Source organism: Anser anser (assembly GCF_964211835.1).
Source record: "Anser anser genome assembly, chromosome: 14".
Classification (NCBI taxonomy): domain Eukaryota; kingdom Metazoa; phylum Chordata; class Aves; order Anseriformes; family Anatidae; genus Anser; species Anser anser.
Genome location: NC_139735.1, coordinates 5,930,512 through 5,948,568, shown reverse-complemented (window position 1 = coordinate 5,948,568; position 18,057 = coordinate 5,930,512). Strand labels below are relative to the sequence as shown.

Below are 18,057 nucleotides of genomic sequence, written 5' to 3'. Positions count from 1 at the left end.
TGGAAATAGCTCTGCTGTCGGTGAAACAAAGACCCTGGGCTCCTGCCACAGTGTAGAGGCAGCCACTGTGTTTGGAAAAGAGCAGTTCCCAATTATGCATTCCAGTATACATGATTGCTCTGAGAGCCAAACATTTCTGCAGAACCCTTTTACCTCCTTCAGTCCTTTTGTTTGCCTGCAAGACTGCTGGCTATTGAGCACAGAAAGTCCAGAGGAGAGCAGCAAGAGCAAGCAGAGGTTCAGCAGATGAGCCCTATGAGAAAGCACCAAAAATGGCTTGGTTTAGCATAGAAATGGTGGAGAAGATGCATGATAATACCCTTTAAAAATGTAAAGGTGTGGTAGAGAAGGTAATAAATTCCTAACCTCGTCTACCAGGAGACAAGAAGTAATAGGTTTCAGTCAGGGAGGTTTATTGGTTAAACATTGGGAAGGGCTCAGAGCAGACCGTGCAGGGAGCGCATGAAACCTCCATCACAGGGGCCTCAGAGGAGATGAGGCTCCCTGCAATCAGAAATGATTTAGGCAGAGGAGTTCCAGGTCTCCTCCATTTATTTCCTATGATCTCTTCTTATACTATTCTTACAGCATGCACCTGACTAAAATACCCCCGAACGTTTCCCCACTGTCTGAGAAATCTACAAGAAATACTTCAATAGCTGCATTTCAGAGAGAGAAGTTCCTTCCAGGCTGCTCTAGCTGCTTGGGTTGCGCAGATTAGCTCATGTCCTTCTAATGACATAATTGCAAAGACCAGGACTTCCAAACAAACTACTGGGTATTAAAGACCCAGCTCCCACTGACTTTGCTTGAAGCCAATTGGAATTTCACACAATGAAGGCCTGCAGTGCCAGGCAGATTTTACATAGACCGACGAGCCCTGTAAGACGTCTTTGTCTCCGCAGCATTCTCGCGTTCCTGCTCTCCTTCAAGCAACAGACAGATTCAGTCAGTTCTTGCCATGCTAGTTTTGCTACGTTAGCTTTGCTTAATTGGGTACTGCAGGGTTGTCTTGGAGAGTTGAGATCTGCACTTTGAAACCGCTCGATTCTTCTATCTAACCTAGGAAACAGAAATGGGATTTCACATAGCAAAGTTGTCAGTAACAAAACTGGACCAAAAACGCTGAACCACTGCATAAATGCATTAGCTGGGGTCCACTTACTCAGCCATCTGCTGAGTTCAACCCTGCAGATTAGCTCCAAGCAACTGAAGCCCTAAATTATTGCTTTAATAATCACGTCTGAATTCCTGTCTGAAGTCAGCCACCGCGGCAGAAAGCAAGTCAGATTTTGCCCTGGCCTCGCCGCCTGGCTTTGCTCTGAAGGTACACCGTGTGTAACTCCACCAAGCCCCCAGGCCTGAGTGCCTCCTCCCCGGTTTTCATAGGCAGATCTCTCGTCGATTGCTCTTTTGAAGGTTTTTGTTTCTGGTGCTCCAGTCTTGGCTGACAGGAATACAACCATGCTGTGTGCCGATTGCAGCTGGCAGGTGGATTAGAGCACATTCAGATGGCTGTGAAATGCCTCTGTGAGACAGAAATGGCAGAACAATGGATTATTTCACCATGAAGAGCCCAGAAAGTGATGCAGACAGTCACGTTGAGGAGACAAGCTGAGGAGCATGCAGACATAAAGCACTTTTTCCTTCCATCGGCCCCAAGAGCTCTTCGCAGCTCAAAGTTTTGGGGACTAGCTGCCAGTTCTCTTCCTCCTCAGCTAAGCTATTGATTTCTCCGAGGTGCAGGATGTTCTCAAATTCTTCCAAAATATGTGGGAGCGACAGTTGCTGAGTAACAAATACTTGTCGCTCCTTTCCTGAAATGCACAATTCCTCACATTTCTGCTTTGTAGAACGGACAGATGAAGCTGCGATTTAGACACTAGTCAGGGATCAGCCTTGCCCCTGGATAAATCTATTGAATCCAGAGTTCAAGGAGAGGTAGGGATCTGACTGCCCTTGTGGCTCTGGCCTTCATAAACAGAACTGGGGATGCACTTCATGCCTCACTGAGCTGACTCGGTGACCAGTGTAATCCAATTTCAATAGGAACACGGTGATGCTGCAGCCACAGAGAGGCTGCCTGACATCTCACCAGGAGGTGTCCTTCCCCCACACATACATAAAAGCCCTCATCAAGCTGATCTCAAGCAAAGGTACTAAGCAGAGCCTTCATTTAAAGCTGACAGATCCCACTCCTTCATGGGAATTGGGAGCAAAATTCAGCCCTTTCTGATATTTGTGGGACTGGACAAGGTCCACAGAAGAGTAAATAAGATGATCGGGAATGAAGAAGCTGCCTTAGGAGGAGATGGGACTTGAGCTGGAAGAGGAGAAGTCTGAAGGAAGATAGCATCAAGCTGTACAAAATGAAGAAAGCAGTGGAGAAGCTGAATGTCCAGCTGCTGTTCAGCACCGTGCTAGAACGAGAGGGCATTTGCTGAAACTATTAGGGACTGGCTTTGACAGATAAAAGCACTGCTTCTTTACAAAGAGGGGAATGAGCTTCTGGAACGGGCTGCCCCGGGGAGGCTGGGGAAACAGCCAGAACGGTCAGGGAGGTATCAGACAAATTCATGAATGAAAAGCCTAGAAATGGACAACAAATGATCTGGGCAGGGACGTTCCCCCTAAGATCTCTAATACATCAGTTGTGGCTGCTGCTAGGAATATGGGGTAATGGACCACCAAAGTGGTAAAGTTAGCACCCATTCCCTAAACATCTGTTATTGCCGTGGTCTAAGACAGAATACAGGGCGTGATGGATCCAGGTTTGCTGTTCTTTCTTTCTTGTCTCTCTTTTAGTAGAGGCCCTGTTCTTCCTGCACCGTGGCAGAGTTCAGTCCCCTTTTGATGTTACTCATCCTGGTCCCAGCCGAGCCAATAATCTACCCCGCGTTTCATAGAGAAAGACATATTAACCTCAAAATTTCATCCAGGGGCACATCCTCTCCTTAACAGCTTGAAATCTCGTCCTTTGACCCATCACCCTTCTGCCTTCCACACCGCAGCGAGACGCACCTTGCAGCTGAGCTGCCCTCCCGTCCTGGAGACGAGCAGTATCTGAAGGTTTGTGGCACATCAGCAGAGTGGCTGACACATTAGCAGAGTGACACGGCGACAACTCCATGCTCACGCACTTCAATAAGCTAGTTAGAAACAAAAGGGTTTCTCCTCTAATGTTCACAGTCTTTGCTGCCACACTGGAGAGGACAGAACTAATGAAGGTCTCCTCCTGTGAGCTCCATGAGGCGTCCGCACTATTCCTCCTATACTCATTACACTGAGCAGAACATAGACCAGAAAAAGCATTCTTTGCTGGCTATAAATCATGAGTGACACTAAGGTATTGCCATTAGCAGCAGAAAAATGCTTTCCTCCCACAGCCTCATTCAGCCCCATATTCATGTAACACTTTGGCAAAAGGTGCTGGGGTGTCTGGATAGAAAATTAAATAGAGGTTGTGTTGTCTGAAGATAAATTGGTACCTCCCTTGGTGTGTGTGAGTGACTTTGTCTTTTTCTGATTTGTCTTTTAACTTGCAAAACACTGAGACTAGAGATAAGGACGAGCATTAAAAACCTATCCTACTTCCCCTCCCAGGCCCTCCTGAACAAATCCCTCCACTGAAATGAGCTCAACGAGAAGATAAATGTTCTGGCAGTAATATGCAATATTATTTTTGGCACTTGAAGAATCTCAAGCTAGATAAGGGAAAACTGAAAGGAAGACAAAGCTTTGCTTTTTCCACTGCAAGGGACCAAATTCTGCTCACCCATTCGAACCCAGAATCCTTTCCTTTTCCGGATTATTGCACTAATTTCTGACTTTCACCACGTTGGCTGATCCTGAGGCCTTATTTAAAATCCAGCACATTCAGAGACCTGGTGAAATCACACAATAACAGAGCTGAAAGACAAAGGCGTACAAAGAAAGCGCCAACTCTACAGCTCCTGCCCAAACAAAAGTCTAATTTGGTTTCAGACCGGGTTAGCCGCCACAACAGTAAGATTAACACCTGATACCAAGGGAAATGCTGAGCTGTCTGTGACCTCCTTCAGCAGAAGGGCTGTCCGGCCCCTCTCATATCAGCATATGTCAGAGGAGCTGCTTCTTCCCCTCGTCTGGCCGTATTTCCCCACAGAGCCCTTGTGAAAGGCTCAGAGCAATGTTTCTGCTGATACACTTGTGGGCGCATTGAATAAAACATGTGCCATTTGATATTGTTTGCTTGGGCTTCTGTGGGTAAGAGCAGAGGACACACGTTACTGCAGGACAGAAAGCCACCAGGGGATGGATGTGGCCTTCATACAGCGGGATGAAGCACGGGGTTGTGCAGGAGTGTGCCACGTCTGTGACACCGACAGGGCCCTGACTGAAGGACCCCACTCACCCCGCATTGATCTAGTGCCTGCTGTATGTATCGCCTTAAGACAAGGAGAAATAAAAACCCCAAACCTGTGCTCTCTGCATGAGCTTTAGCTTGTTACCGACATATCTGCTCGGGAAATCAGCTGGGAAGGAATTCTCAGAGCAAACTTAAGTGTTTCAGAGGTGAAATTTCCAGCGCTCAGAGCCTCGAGCACAGCCTCTGCTCTGCAAATGTCAGTGTGTTTTGTCAAGCTTGGAAGCTTGATAAGAGACCTGGGGACTCCCGAGAGCTCTCGGAGCAGCCAGTAATAAGGAACAGGTTACCGATGGTGCCGTTTCTAAATGGCAATATTGCTGTGTCCCAGCTGCTCTTGTGTCCCTCTGGCACGTGAGCGACCATTGCATGGGATGGTTAGAGGCACCCCGACCTGTGGTGCCGATTCCAAGTTAATCATCTGCTAGCGGCCACTTGGCAATTAAGAAATATCCAGAAATAAATATTTTGATAATGCAAGACTTGTATGATGTCAGCAGAAAGAGTGACCTAGCATGAGAAGCAGGGTGTTTCACGGGGAGCTCAGCACCTCTCCTAAAGGCTGTGAAGTGTCCCCAGGCCAGCTCAGCCCAGCAGCGTTTCCAGAAGGGTGACGGTGACAGTCAGGAGGAGCCCTGCAGGAGATTCGTTTGGTCACCCACACTGGCTCCAGACAAGCTTTGATGAGACACTCAGCCCTGCAGCGAGGAGCCTGGCTCTGTGGGGACTCACTGATGTGCTTTTGGCTAGGAGCCGGCAGTGGGAAGATCCCTTTGACTCCAAGAATATCTGTAACTGCTAGAGGATCTGCCCTTGACACCAACAGAGCAGGGTCATAGCCTGTCCTCAGCTCTAAATAGTTCGAAAACTTACAGTGCTGCCAGCCTTTGGTTTCATGGAAGTGTCCTTTTGGCAGCAAGGACATCTTTAGCAGGGAGAAAATATTTGGGGAAGCTTTGTCTCCAACGGATTTTTGTTTCATGGAACAAATTCATTCCTCTCTTCTATCGTAAGTCTATAACGTGCTATTTATTTGCCCAAACCAGCCTTTGGAAAGAAGCTTTGCTCTCTTTCTCTCCACCATCCCCTGTTCTCAGTGGACAGTAGGGCTGCCTCCCTTCACTAGGGCATCGCAGCTCTCTGTAGGGCCATCCGTACACAGCCTCGAGCTGATTGCTCTGCCTGCAGTGGGTGTGGAAGGATGTATCTTCTTCAAATCACAGGGAAAAAGCAGCAAGCTCACAGGCAGAAATCCATTAGTGAAGCTGCACGAGTGTATAAAATAAAGCAAAGAGAACTTCGCCATTGCACTCCAATAAATAGTTTCTCGTTCTCAGTTTTCTCCAGCAAAAAAAACCCTCTGTTCTATAAACGCCATTGCCAGTATTTATTTGAGAAGAGCTGGGATCTGTTTATTTATTTATCCATATTTAGTTGAAAGGTCTGGGCTCAAAATTAAACAGCCATTCATAATGTCATTATCTGCCCTGCTCCAGTCAGATACGGTGTGTGGTGTCACAGGACAAAACCTTTGGCAAGGCCCTCCAAGAGCAATTTAGCTCCTCATCCATCTCCGTCTGGCAGCGTGATCGGCTTCCAAGCTTGCATTGCTGAATGTGTTTTTTAACTCTGACATATATCATGGAGTGTTAAATCACTTTCTGGAGTGTTCATTGGTAATAGTTGAATTCTTTCCACTCATTTAAGCTGCTTTTGAAAAAATAAACATTTCCTTGTACCTTGGAGTTTGATGGAAACACAGGGAGAGTTGCTTGGGAGGCCGGGTTGTAGACCGACCGGTTCCTGAGGTGGGGACAGAATTTACCAGCGCTGTGAGATTATCTCCTCCACCCATCGGGATGAAACAGCAGCTCCCAGCACCACCCCATGGCACTGCACGTGGGGAAAGTTTATTTGTGCCTCAGTTCTTCCATCGTGCCTGTATCTGGCCTGTCAGGAATCAGGCAACTCTCTTAGAGGAACAACACTGACTTCCTGGCAGGATTTTCAGAGATCCTAAAGCCCCTGAAAAGAAAAATGTGCTGTGATGTGCAGAACCAGGTGCTGGGTCGTTTGCCATCTGCATGCCCAAGCAGGGCAGGCTGCAGACCCCGCCTGGCAGCAGTCTCCCTGGAAGGAAGCAGAGACCACTTTCTTGTGCTTATTTAGGAAAATGGAACAGGGAATGAGACAAAAAAATAAGCAAAGAGATTAAATTCATCTAGTGTGGCAGCGGGAAGCTAAGCTGGAGAACAAGAGCCAGATGCAGGTCAGGCTGGGAAGGAGGCAGGAGAGCAGGATTTGCAAACAAGCCCATTGACAGCTCATCTCTCGAGGACTCCAGATGTGACAGCCCAGCAGCCTGATTCAGGCTGGTGCACTTGCTACCACGAGTCTTCCTACCTCTTGTCCTTGCTCCACCGAAGACATGAAATCCAAGTTTTTCTTTGCTTTTTATCTGTGATGAGGAGGTCTGTTGAGTCCCTGTCCTGCATCTGGGAGTTACTTTCCGATCTGATGAGCGCTGACTTTAGAGGCGCCACCAGTGACGAGCTGCTGAGATCACAGTAGCAATCAAGCCTCCTTTGATGGCAGAGCTAAAAATACTCTCCCCAGCTGACAGAGCCTCAGGGAGGAGAACATAGAGTTTGGTTTGAAAGAACACATCTTAGTCTCCAAACCATCTTCTGCAAGAGGACACCACCTCTGCAACAACCATGCAAGCGGTTACTTCTCTCTTCTGAACAGAAGCACCCATGTAAGACCCATAGCACCTCCAACCCCAGAAAGAGAAAAGCTTTAAAACCCTCTGAGCACTTTGGAAGACTCTGTCACCGATGTGTTTTGTTTTTCCTTTCCTATCTGCCCCTCTGCCTGCTCTGCACATGGGTTCTGGCTAATGAAAATCAGCTCGTGTGTCATGAGCTGTCACCCAGAGGTGTCACCAAACCCTTGCTTCAGCACTTGCAAAAGAAGCTGCGGTAAGTAGCATCACTGCCACCTCCAGGGCTTGCTGGGGACAAGAGCTCCTCCCCTGGGCTGCAGGGAGGATTCATGCAGGTGCTGTGCATAGATCCCAGATGGCCCAGCTTCATCCTGCACCCGCCTGCTCCCCTGCCACGGCCCTGGCAGCGATGGCCCCACAGAGCCCGTGCATCCTGGGGAGAGCAGGTCTCCCTCCCCTCAGAGGCATTAACTAAAGATGGATCAATACGGCTTGAGGCTGGGAGACGTACAGACAAACAAGCATGCACGATAATGGTTCCCCATCATAATGTGTCGTGTCAGGGGGTAAAAGGTTGAACAGCCCACTTTGGCAAATGGAAGTGGCTAAAAGGGTGTATTTTGCTGGCTAAATGGAAGCTCCCTCTGTGATTTTTCGTGCTTCTGCATGCATCACTTAAACACAGAGAAAGGAAAAAGTCATTTGTTTGGTCAGACAGAAATACACCAGATTTATTGTACTGAGAGATACAGGGGGGGTATTTCCACGTGGCCGCAGTAGCTATAAAGTTTTGGCAGCACAATGTTCCCCCAAAAAAAGGCATTCACCAAGAATGTCTCTGGGCTCTGCCAGCCTCAGTCCCGGGGTTGCACATCCCATCCCTAAACCTCTGTGGGCAGCGGCCCGTTGCCGGCAGACTGTTTGAAGCTCCCATTTAGGGTGTTGGCCCTGAAGATGTACGACCTGCCTCTTACCGAGCCCTCGGTGTGGAGGCTTTCTGGCTTGTCCTGGCAGCGGAAAAAGGTGAGGAAGCCGTTCCGGTAGTTCTTGTTCATCCATCCGTACAGCAGGGGGTTGACAAACGTAGAGCACATGGCCCCCACGTGGAAGACAGTGTACAGGAGTTTGTATTCGTGGAAGATAAGAACCAGGTCAAGATCAATGGCAAGCTGGAATATGTGGAAGGGGAGCCAGCAGACTGCAAATACCACGACGACCATCACTAGCATTTTGGTCGTCTTCTTCCTCCGGCACTGGTTTTCATTCCTAGAAGTGGGGCTGACATGGTTTTTCAGCTTGAACCAGATCCTGGTGTAGGCATAGCAAATAACTGCCAGAGGGAAAACATACTGCAGGAGGAGCATGGACAGGCTGTAGATGGTGGCGTCTCTGTTGTTGCCAGAAGGCCATTTTTCCGAGCAGACTGCCATTTTGAGGTTGATGGACGGGATCTCCTCATACCGGTACTCCCTGAAGATGGCCAGAGGACCTGCTAGGACCGCTGCTGCCAGCCACATGATGGCTATGATGGTGAAGCTGAGCCTCTTGGAGATCCTGCTGTCCAGGTGGAAAACGATACACCGATACCTGTCCAGAGCAATCACGGTGAGAGTGAGAGTGGACACGTGGACACTCAGAGCTTGAGCGTAAGGGACCAGGTGGCAAAGAACAGCTCCAAACTTCCACTCGTCCAGCAGCGTGTACACCAGGGTGAACGGCAGACAGAGGGTGTCCACCATCAGGTCTGCCAGGGCCAGGTTCGCTATGAAGAAGTTGGTGACAGTCCTCATGGTCTTGTACTTCACTATGATGTAGATGACCAAGGAGTTGCCGATGAAGCCCAGCAGGATGATGAGGGAGTAGGCGGCAATCAGAACCACCTGGACCCCCAGGATCTTGGTGCTGTCCATCATAACGCTGCGGGACCCGGAGAGATCCTGGCTAGGAGTGACAAAGTCCTTGGCGTGCCAGCCCTGCGGCAGCTTCTCCTCTAATGCTGTCTTCTCCATGGCGAGGGTGCTGTTGGCTCCCTCCAGCAGTCCCATGCCTGGCCTGGGCCCTTCAGCCGGGAGAAGGGGGGCTGGAACACAGACACAGCAGAAGTGAGAGCAGGAGAGACAGCAGAGCATCACACGTGAGCTGAGACTCGAAGGGCATGTCCCATACAGCATTTTGGCATGTCACAGCAGCAGTGACATCCTCCTGCCTGACGCTAACCCCATATCCTTCCTCACATCGAATGGCCTTTCACCTCTCCGACACCTTCTGTTAGAGCCTACCATCAGATGGATGCCAATTCCCCACGGAAAAGTCAAGGCTCATGCTACTTGTCACGAGTTTCTGGGATTCTGCTTATTTGGATTGAACAGGGGAAAAAAGCCCAAATGAACCAGAGCCAGACTGGAGGGTCCTCTAAAAATCTCCTGCTCGTGGAGCCCCCCTGCACATGTCTCCTGCTCCCTCAGGCTGGGCTCTGCAAAACAGAGAGCTGATTCAAACACATCAAAAATCTGGGGCCTCCTGGGGCTGACAGAAGAAATCAATGATGGTGCCAGTCATCTTTGATGAGATTTACTTCCCTATAAAAACTCCCTGAGTCCTAATTCCTTAAGAAGCAGGGAAGAAAATCAGACACTCTCAAATTCAGGGTGCTCTCCTCCTCCTCTCCAAAATGCTCTCTCTGCAGGACTGTGCACCCAGTTGGGTTCAGTTTCTTATTTCTCACCTCTCCAGCTGAAAATACCTGTTGCCCCATCTCCACACGAGCATCCCACACTGCTCCTGCCACCCAAGCCAACGCAGGCAGCGGGTGGTGAGATTTTACAGGGAAGTGCAGGAGCCTCAGAGCCACGCAGGGACAAGCAGCTGGAGCTGTGAACAAGCCTCCCGCAGAGCTGCTGCTGAGTGTCCAGGTGCAAATGTGCCCCAGAGCCAAAGCCAGAGAGCCTCTCACCATGCCGTGAAAAAATGCCTGCACCACCACGGCTTTGGAGTGACTCAGCCTGGAGCCCGTGGCTTGCACTTGGTGCCGCCGTAGCAGCGCGGCGTTGTCGTGGCAGGGCTTTTGCTCAGTCCAAGCACGGTGGGACAGAAGCCAGCTCTGCCACCAGCTCCTTCCAGCCTTCACGTCTCAGAACTGCTGCCGGGGTGCGTGGGGAGGGGTGGGCATGGCCCCCTGCACCTTCCCCCTCGTTCGCACCAAGTCGAGGTCAGAAGCTGCACCATGCCCAAACGGGGCTGCCCGCACGGCATCGTGCTTTCTGTGGCCTGGAGAGGGAAGGGGGCAATGCCCTGCCCCTGAGGAAGGGAGGGAGGCACAGGGCTTAAACGAAGCTGGAAACTAGGGGCCTGGTCACCTTCTCAGCATCCCTGGGGAGTGAACTGCTCTGGGTTTGTCCCAGGGGAGATGGGAGCACTGCTGACTAGGTGCTGGTGGGCTTCCTGCAGGTCTGTGCCCTGCAAACCAAATATTTGAGGACAGCCTGTCCGTGGGAAGGGAGGATGCTTTACCACGCTCTGTGCAGAGCACGTCGCATTTAAGCTAGTTCTTTAAGCAAATAGCAAAAAATAATGGTGGCAAGACGGTAAAGGAGGCGGCAATTACATCGCAAAGAACAATAAATGGCTGCGTGTTCTCTCCTCGTTCCTCCGCAGGGGGCTGCGATCCCCCGGGAGCTGCTCCTGGAAGCTGCCTGCAGTAGCCTGGCCCTGCCCGCACGCCGCCCTTCTCCTGCCCTCGCAGTGTCCCCCGGCTTGCCAGATTCGCCTATCTCTGGCACCAGCTGGCCACTTTGTGCCAGCAGTTCCTGGGAGTGAAGCTGTCAGCTCAGACACCGTGGTAACAGAGCCTGTAAAGCTGCCGGCAGGGTAGGAAGGAGGCTTTGAGCTGCAGAAGGAGCAAGAGGGCCAAAGGGCTGGTGAAGGAAGCAGAACAAGTGCTGGGCACACTTTCAGTGGCTGCACTTTCCCTGCTCACTCTCAGGCTGGATTTCTACGCCTCCCAGATTGCCCAGCCTCACTTTATCAGTCACTTGTTATCCTCTTTTCTGTGTCTTGCCCGTCCCGTTTATCTCTGGTACCCGTGTTTGGGGTGCTCCCTTCCCTCCGTCCCCACCTCACCACCAGCGGGCTGCCAGCTCCCGCGTCCACATCTCGGGCTATTTCCTTCCACTGGAGACTGGCAGCTACCCACCATCTGCGAGGAGCCAGGAACATCATGATTAATGGAGCTGTTTCGCTTCCTAACAAAATGGCCTTAATGGAGTTATTATTTGATTTGGTTTGCTTTGTTGTGTTTTTTTTTTTCCGTTTTTTCCTTTTTCTTTTTTTCCAAAGGGGAACTATTAAAAATCAATTAAGGCATTTTAATTAAGAGGCAAAATGGTAATAATAAGTGTTCCTCCTCCGGGGGCTGCCTGGCGGTCACAGGGATGCTGCCGGAGCGGACCGAGGTCTGTTCCAGCCAGTAATGGACGTGCAGGCCGCTGCCAGGCACACGCTCCCATGCTCGGCGGGCCTGCCAGCCTGGATGGAAAATCTTCGGAGCTGAGAGCCAACTGCTTGTGGGAGAGCAGAGCAGCAGAGCAAGACCAGGAGGAGGCAGAAATACCACCTAAACCAGAGCTCGCTGATTTAAATTCCTCTTTTTCTTCCAAGCCGTGGGACTGGGGTCACTGAAGGCAGCAGGCACGCAGCGTGGGGGCACGGTGTGGAGGTAAGGACAGAGGTGGCTCAGAGCACGGCCAGGAATCATGATCCTGCCACGGTTATCACTGATAGGAAAGGAGTCAGTGGAAGGAGTCAGGCAGCCTCTGCTCTCTGCTCCAAACCTGGCTGGTGACGGTTACAATCTCCTTCTCCAGCAGCGCTGGAACACGAGGCCTCAGGCTGATGGATGTTTTCACGGCCTGGCTCACTGCTCTGCTCCATGCTGTGCCCTTTCTCCAAAGCAGCTCGGCTCCGTGAAGTCCCCCGATCTCCAGCAGCCCACTCCGGAGCATGGGCTCATCTCATCCAGCATCCAGCAGCAGTCAGTGCCCATGGCAAGGAGGCCTGAGACCATCCCTCCTTACCAGAACCTGGTCACCCCCTGGGGAAGTCACCTCCTGCCACTACAGCGCTCGAGAGGCAGCCGTGTCCAGCCCTCTGCCCACAGTACACACACGAGGGAGGAAACCACAATAAACTGAGACGTGGAGAGGCCAACCAGCCTGCCCGAGGCCTCACAGCGAGCCCACAGCAGGGCTGGGAACGGAGCCCAGGTTTGCTAACTCCGTCCTCCTGCGCTCGCCGCCAGAGAGGGCTCGGAGTCCCTGGGGATAACTGGCGTGGCTGAACAACGATTGCAGGAGCTGTGTGAAAAGTGTGAGTGATGGAGGGGAGGGGGCTTCACCTCCTCTATGTGGCGTGCTGGTTTCAGGGCAAGTGGCAACTGTGGAATGATATCTTGAAGCCAAAGTGGGGATAGAAATCGTCCTGGGCCCTTCCATCTCCAGAGAAGGGGAAGTTGCCCCACTGAGGTTCTGGCAGGAGGAAGGCCCTCTCACCTGCCCCTCATCTGCTGCGGTGTCATAAATTTTCTCTCCAGAGTGGGCCCGTTGGTGCAGAAACCTTATGGCATTAGACAGGCACTGCCACCCCTGCTGCCAGCAGACCCTGGGGTAGGAGTGGCCCTGGGGACAAGGAGATGCACCAGGGCTTCTGTGTAATTCCTTGCCAAATGTTTGTGTGCCCCTGCTGGGGCTGGAGCAATGAAAGACTCTGAAGGGGACAAGGCAAGGAGGATGCTTTAGACACTCAGCTCAGGATGGACAGAAAAGGAGGTGACGAGAGGAGAAGCATTTGGCAGGGATGCACACTTTCTCCTGGAGATGCCCCCCACAGAAAGCGGGGGGGGGGGTGGACAGCGCGGGGACCTCTGTGCTGCGGGATGTGCCATGGGAGCAGAGCGGTGCTGGGTGACACCGCAAGGGAGCCCCGCGGCTTATCAGGGCTGCAGAAGGGCAGAGGCAGTCTGGCAGGAGGAACCTGGTTAACATGGGGAGCCTGGTGCCTCCGGAAATCCGGGAAGCCTGAGGTAGATGAGACAAGGGACAGGAGGGAGACAACAACCCCACTAACAGAGCAACCAGGGAGCAAACCCCATATCCTGCTTTGGGACGGGCCAGAAACTCAGTTTGCTGGTGAAACGCAGGCTTCAGCAGGACCACGAGGAGCTCAGATCAACAATCAGCATGCAAGGAGTGCTGAAAGCAAGCCAGCACCAATTTCCCCCTGCAGCCCCCTGTCTCTGAGGGCCGGGACCCCTGGCAGTGAGCCGAGGGCCGGCAGCATGTGCAGCCCCAGCAGCAGCACCGAGGAGCTGCCGGAGGTTTGCCGGGAGCCCCGAGGAGGCAGAGTGCAGGGGGAGGAGGGTTTCCGAGCCGTGCACCTCAGCCCCACACCTGCAGCGCTCTGTAGCCGTACCTGCCTGGTTTCGGCACCCCCCCGCAGCAGCCTGCTGCTCAGCATCCCCCTTCCCACGCTCCCTGCTCCTGCTCGGAAACTCTCCTGTGGGTGTTTGTGGTTCACTTTCTCTCTATCCCAGCCCTCAGGGTTGTCAGTCCCTGGATCCAGTCTCCCAGGGATGCTGTCACTTGAACCACGCAGCGTGGCAAAGACCTGGCCCCATCTCAGCCCTCCCAGACCCACCTGCAAAGGCCGGAGCGTCCTCCTCGTTCCTCCCTCGACTTAGGGTCTCATTGCTGGCTGGGACGCCCCTCTTCGTCCTCTCTGGGAGTCAACCTGTGGCAAGGGGGCCGAAAAGCACTTTTCTGCGACTGTCCTCGGAAAGGCAAGGAAGTCAGGAGAGGATCCGGGCTGCTGGAGGGTGCTCCATCGCCGGGGGAAGCGTCGGCACCCTGCCCCGAGCAGCCTCCTGCGGGGTGAGTGACAGCCCCCGTCTCACCAAGCTGGATGCTCTGTTAGCTCCTGAATGAGAGAAAGGCAGGGAGCGTGTGTTTAACAAACAGAAATGGAAAGGGGGAGGGAGCCTGCTGCTGCTGTTTATACAGTGCTCAGCCACTGAGGGGCTTCTTGCATCGAGGAGAGAGGAGCTTTTCCGCCACATCCAGCTCCCTCTCCAGGGAGACGCGGTGGGAGCTGGAGGTCTGCAGGCTCCTGGTGGTGCCGCTGGCCAGGGTGAGCATTCATCCACCCCATACTGCAGCCCTCCCATCTGCTCGGGCTGAGACCCTGCCGATGTGTCCCATGGTCGTGTCTGGGCTGCGTGCCCCCATGCAGCAGGGGGACTGCAGGTCCCACGGCTGAGCAGAGCCACCACCAGCCTCCCCGCAGCCACCCCTGCTCCGTGCTCGTACAGCACCCGCAGGAGCAGGCTGCTTCTTGGGGCAAGCCTTTGGGTGCTTTTCTGATGCAAATAAAAGTCATGGCGAGAAGTTTTAGCCACTTTGGCAACAGCTGGGGCTGTTCCAGAGCCAGATTCAGTGTGGAGCTAGGAAATGGAGTGAGCTTCTATTTCAGGGTGCCCAGCACTGCCCACACACCTGGAGCAAAGAGAGGCAAAAGCAGCAGCAGTGTGGCCAAATCTGCGAAAGCCAAGCTCGCAGGAGCCCAGGAAAGCATCCTGCAGCCAGCACGGGAAAGCAGGAGGAACAAAACTCCCCACCTGGCCAGGCTAGGAGCTGCTCCCGGAGGCTAGGGGGGAGGACACCTCTCCTTGCTTCCAGTAACCACAGCTGGAAGTTCATCGGAGTTTTGCAGTTCACCCCCACAGTGAGCTTTGTTTTCCTTTTCTTTATGAGAATGCAAACCAGGAGGGATTCCAGACAACTTCCTCTGCCACGAAAGTCGTGATACAGCAAGAAAAAGCTCTGATGGCTCAGCGGAAAAAGGAGGTTGAGAGCATTCCTGAAACAAGTGCCTCTGAAAGTGGCGCTTGGACCCTAAATTCAGACGAGGGTCCCTGGGAGTACTATACTGGGAGCTCTGTGCTTTCTCCTCCTTCCTTTTCCTTGCAGCTTTTGATTGAGCTGCTCTGGAAGGCTGAGGGTGGAGGGGAGAGGACAGCCAAACTGCTTGGATGCCCGAGCTGCTCCGAGGCCGTGGCTGTGGCCCTGCGGTCCCCAGGGAGAGGCGCAGCGCAGCTAGCGTGGTGCACGCAATCCCCCCACTCCTGGTGGATATATTTCCTCCTCTCCAGGGTCCTCAGCAGCGCATGGCTGATTTCTACATGTGAGTGGGAGACTTTTTTCCTCCTTCCTCTTGTGGCACAAGATTTTTCTTGTCCGCTCCCCTGAGCCCTTTGCTACAGCTCCCTGCTCTTCCCTTCTCCCGGCTGCTCGAAGGTGCCTGGGGAAAAGCAATGACTGACAGGAGACAAACTGCATAGCCTGGAGCTGTGAACCTCCATCAGGACCAGGGGGTGAATTCCAGTCATTTTTGGCATGTGGCGTTTGCTGGATGACAGCAAAGACAAAGTCCTAAATCATGGATTAGTGCAAGTCCCCGGCCCTGTCCTCTCCCACGGTCTCAGAGGTCCAGCGGAGGATTTAGCACCGAAACTGCTGCTCCCCAGCATCACCTCTTTAACCAGGACGCAGATAACTTTGTCAGCAGGAGAGCCCTGTGTGCTTGGCAGAGCAGACAGAACACGGGCAGAAGGAGCTGCCGGTGACCCCCGGCAATGCACACAACCACGAAATGTCCCCCTGCGAGCCATTCTCCTGCAACACAGAGTTGTGCAGGAAGGGAAGGTCGAGCTTTCAGCAAACCTGGGGTTTCACCCAACCTGCAGCTACCGAGCCGAGGCTCGGACCCCTCCGAGCTCCCCGGGAGCCAGGCTCTTCCCACAGCACCGCAGACGTGGGCTGCTTGCCAGCCTGCCTAATCTCGCCCAGCTACAACATAATTACTGCCAGCGGCAAGCGCTCGCAGCACAGCCCCGGGGCTTCCCAGCCTCTAACAGCAACTGTGCCCTGAAGCAAGAGGATGGGGAAATAAGATGATGCTCCCTTGTACTGCCCCGGGCTGCGGAAGGCTCTGTCACCACAAGCAGAGGTGCCAGGACCGCTGTGTGCACCGCTCGGCCTCGTACCCTGGGGATTTGCAGACATACACTGGGTACAATCAGATGCTGGCACAAGTGCCCCAGGAGCCTCGTGTCCTTTCGAGTGAGAATTGTTCAAACAATCTCTGCAGCCCCAAAGCCTTTCCCGGGGGTTGGGCTTTGATTAGGCAAAAGTGAGTCTGCTCGGCCTCTCTTTTGAGAACTCGACAATGAATTTTGTGCTCCAGGGAGCAAAAATGATGTCAAAAAGCTGAGAAATGGGGCAGAGGAGAGGGCTGGCTTTTCATCGGCCCATGATCTGCCGTGCCTCTGAGAGCAGGCAGGCCCTCGGTCTGCACACCTTGCTGCAGCGAGCTGTACTCTGTAGCTCCACTTCTGTCATGAAAGGCACATTATCTGATCACTCTCAGGGAGAAATCGCTAAGAAATCTGTTACCAAGGCTTCCAGATGCTCCAGTTCATCCTGCTTCATCTGGAGCAGCAACACTGACATACTTACAGAAGCAGCTTTTCATTCTTCAAACATCTGTTTAATTCCACCTGCATGTAACCAAAATATTTCCCCTGCTCCTTCCTGTGGTGTCAAGCCTGTGTTTTGCAGAAGAGCCTCGGAAGCATCAGCATGTTGTGGTAACACGAAATCCACTTTTCCATTTGAGCCCTGGAGTTCACGGATGCAGTGGATTTGGGAGCCTGTGATGCTTTGGGGAGCTAAATCAGCCACAAAGCAGCTCAGAGGTGGGAGGGAGGATAGAAAGCTGTCTGCACCTTCTCTGAATTTAAAAGCAGGTTCTCATTTCGTAACCGCTTTTTGTCCCCATGTGAACATTTGTGGAATTAGTGGAGGAGCAGAGGCAGCACCAGGAACAAGGTTGTGCTGAAATACCTGAATGATCTGATACTGGGATGACAGGCACCAGAGAGGCAGCGGGAGCACTGGGCTGGCCCGGGACTGTCACAGCCCTGCCTGCTCCAGGGCAGGAGGGGACAGGGACATTGAGGGGTCTCCAGGACAAGGGCAGGGAGATGGGCAAGAACAGACCAAATAGAAAGTGATTAACAGGGCTCGTGTCCCACCGAAGAGACCATGCTTCAGCTTCTGGCAGCAGACAGGGACAGGGCTCGTTTGATGGGGCTGCCTAATGCTTGGGAGGGTCTGCCCCGTCCAGCCCTTCCCACCCGATGGTCCCCATGTCCACGCAGACCCCAGTGCCTCCGCACACCACGGGCGCCTTCCTTCAGCTGCTGTTTCTGCAAGTCACTGCGCTCAAAGCTTGGCTAATTTATTAGAGGGATGTTGCTTGTTTGTGTACTGAGCCAGCTAGAAAACAGCTTCTGCAGAAGAGGATAATTGCAGTCAGATAAGCTCTTCGGAGCCGGGATTGCAAAAATATGATACATGGTACACCAGCAGTTGTCCAGATAAACCAGAAGTCTAGCTGAGTTTTTGGGTGGGAGTGTGTTTGCTGGTCTGTCACAGACTCCCTGCCTGACTTTGGGCAAATCGGGCTGTCTCTCAGCTCCCTGCAAGTACAAGAGGTGATAATAGGGGATTACATGCTCCAGGGGGCTGGGTGCTCCGAGGTGCAGCAGGGCAGCTGCGAGATGCTCCTGCTGCCCTGTGGGATTTCTTTCTGAGTCGCCCACGTCACTTCGGCCGTGATGAGAGCCGTGTGTGCTGCAGTCAGGGCCTTGCCCTCCCAGGCTGGATGCTCCCACTTCGTAGTGCCACGATGAAGTCACAAATCTGCAGCAGCCTGGCACTCCTGAGCTGGCAAACCACGATTGCCGTCGTGGCTGTGACAGCAGGAGCGGGCAGAGCCGGGTGCGCTGATGGCAGCCCCAGCGTGAGCTCTCCCT

At 52.9% G+C, this 18,057-nt stretch overlaps 1 protein-coding gene across 1 annotated transcript; it reads right to left on the bottom strand.

Moving 5' to 3' along the window:
• Positions 1-7,411: 7,411 nt before the first annotated feature.
• LOC310881292 (neuropeptide Y receptor type 2-like) lies at positions 7,412-14,949 on the bottom strand. Its single transcript, XM_083798444.1, has 2 exons — positions 13,821-14,949; positions 7,412-9,210 (listed from the first exon to the last, which is right to left on the bottom strand). Exon 2 carries the CDS (start codon positions 9,173-9,175, stop codon positions 8,012-8,014), a length of 1,164 nt encoding a protein of 387 aa, XP_083654570.1. The 5' UTR covers positions 9,176-9,210; positions 13,821-14,949; the 3' UTR covers positions 7,412-8,011.
• Between the last annotated feature and the right edge of the window lie 3,108 nt (positions 14,950-18,057).

Bases quoted from the DNA above. Each gene is read 5' to 3' on its own strand.
- LOC310881292 (XM_083798444.1), bottom strand. From the start codon at position 9,175: ATGGGACTGCTGGAGGGAGCCAACAGCACCCTCGCCATGGAGAAGACA.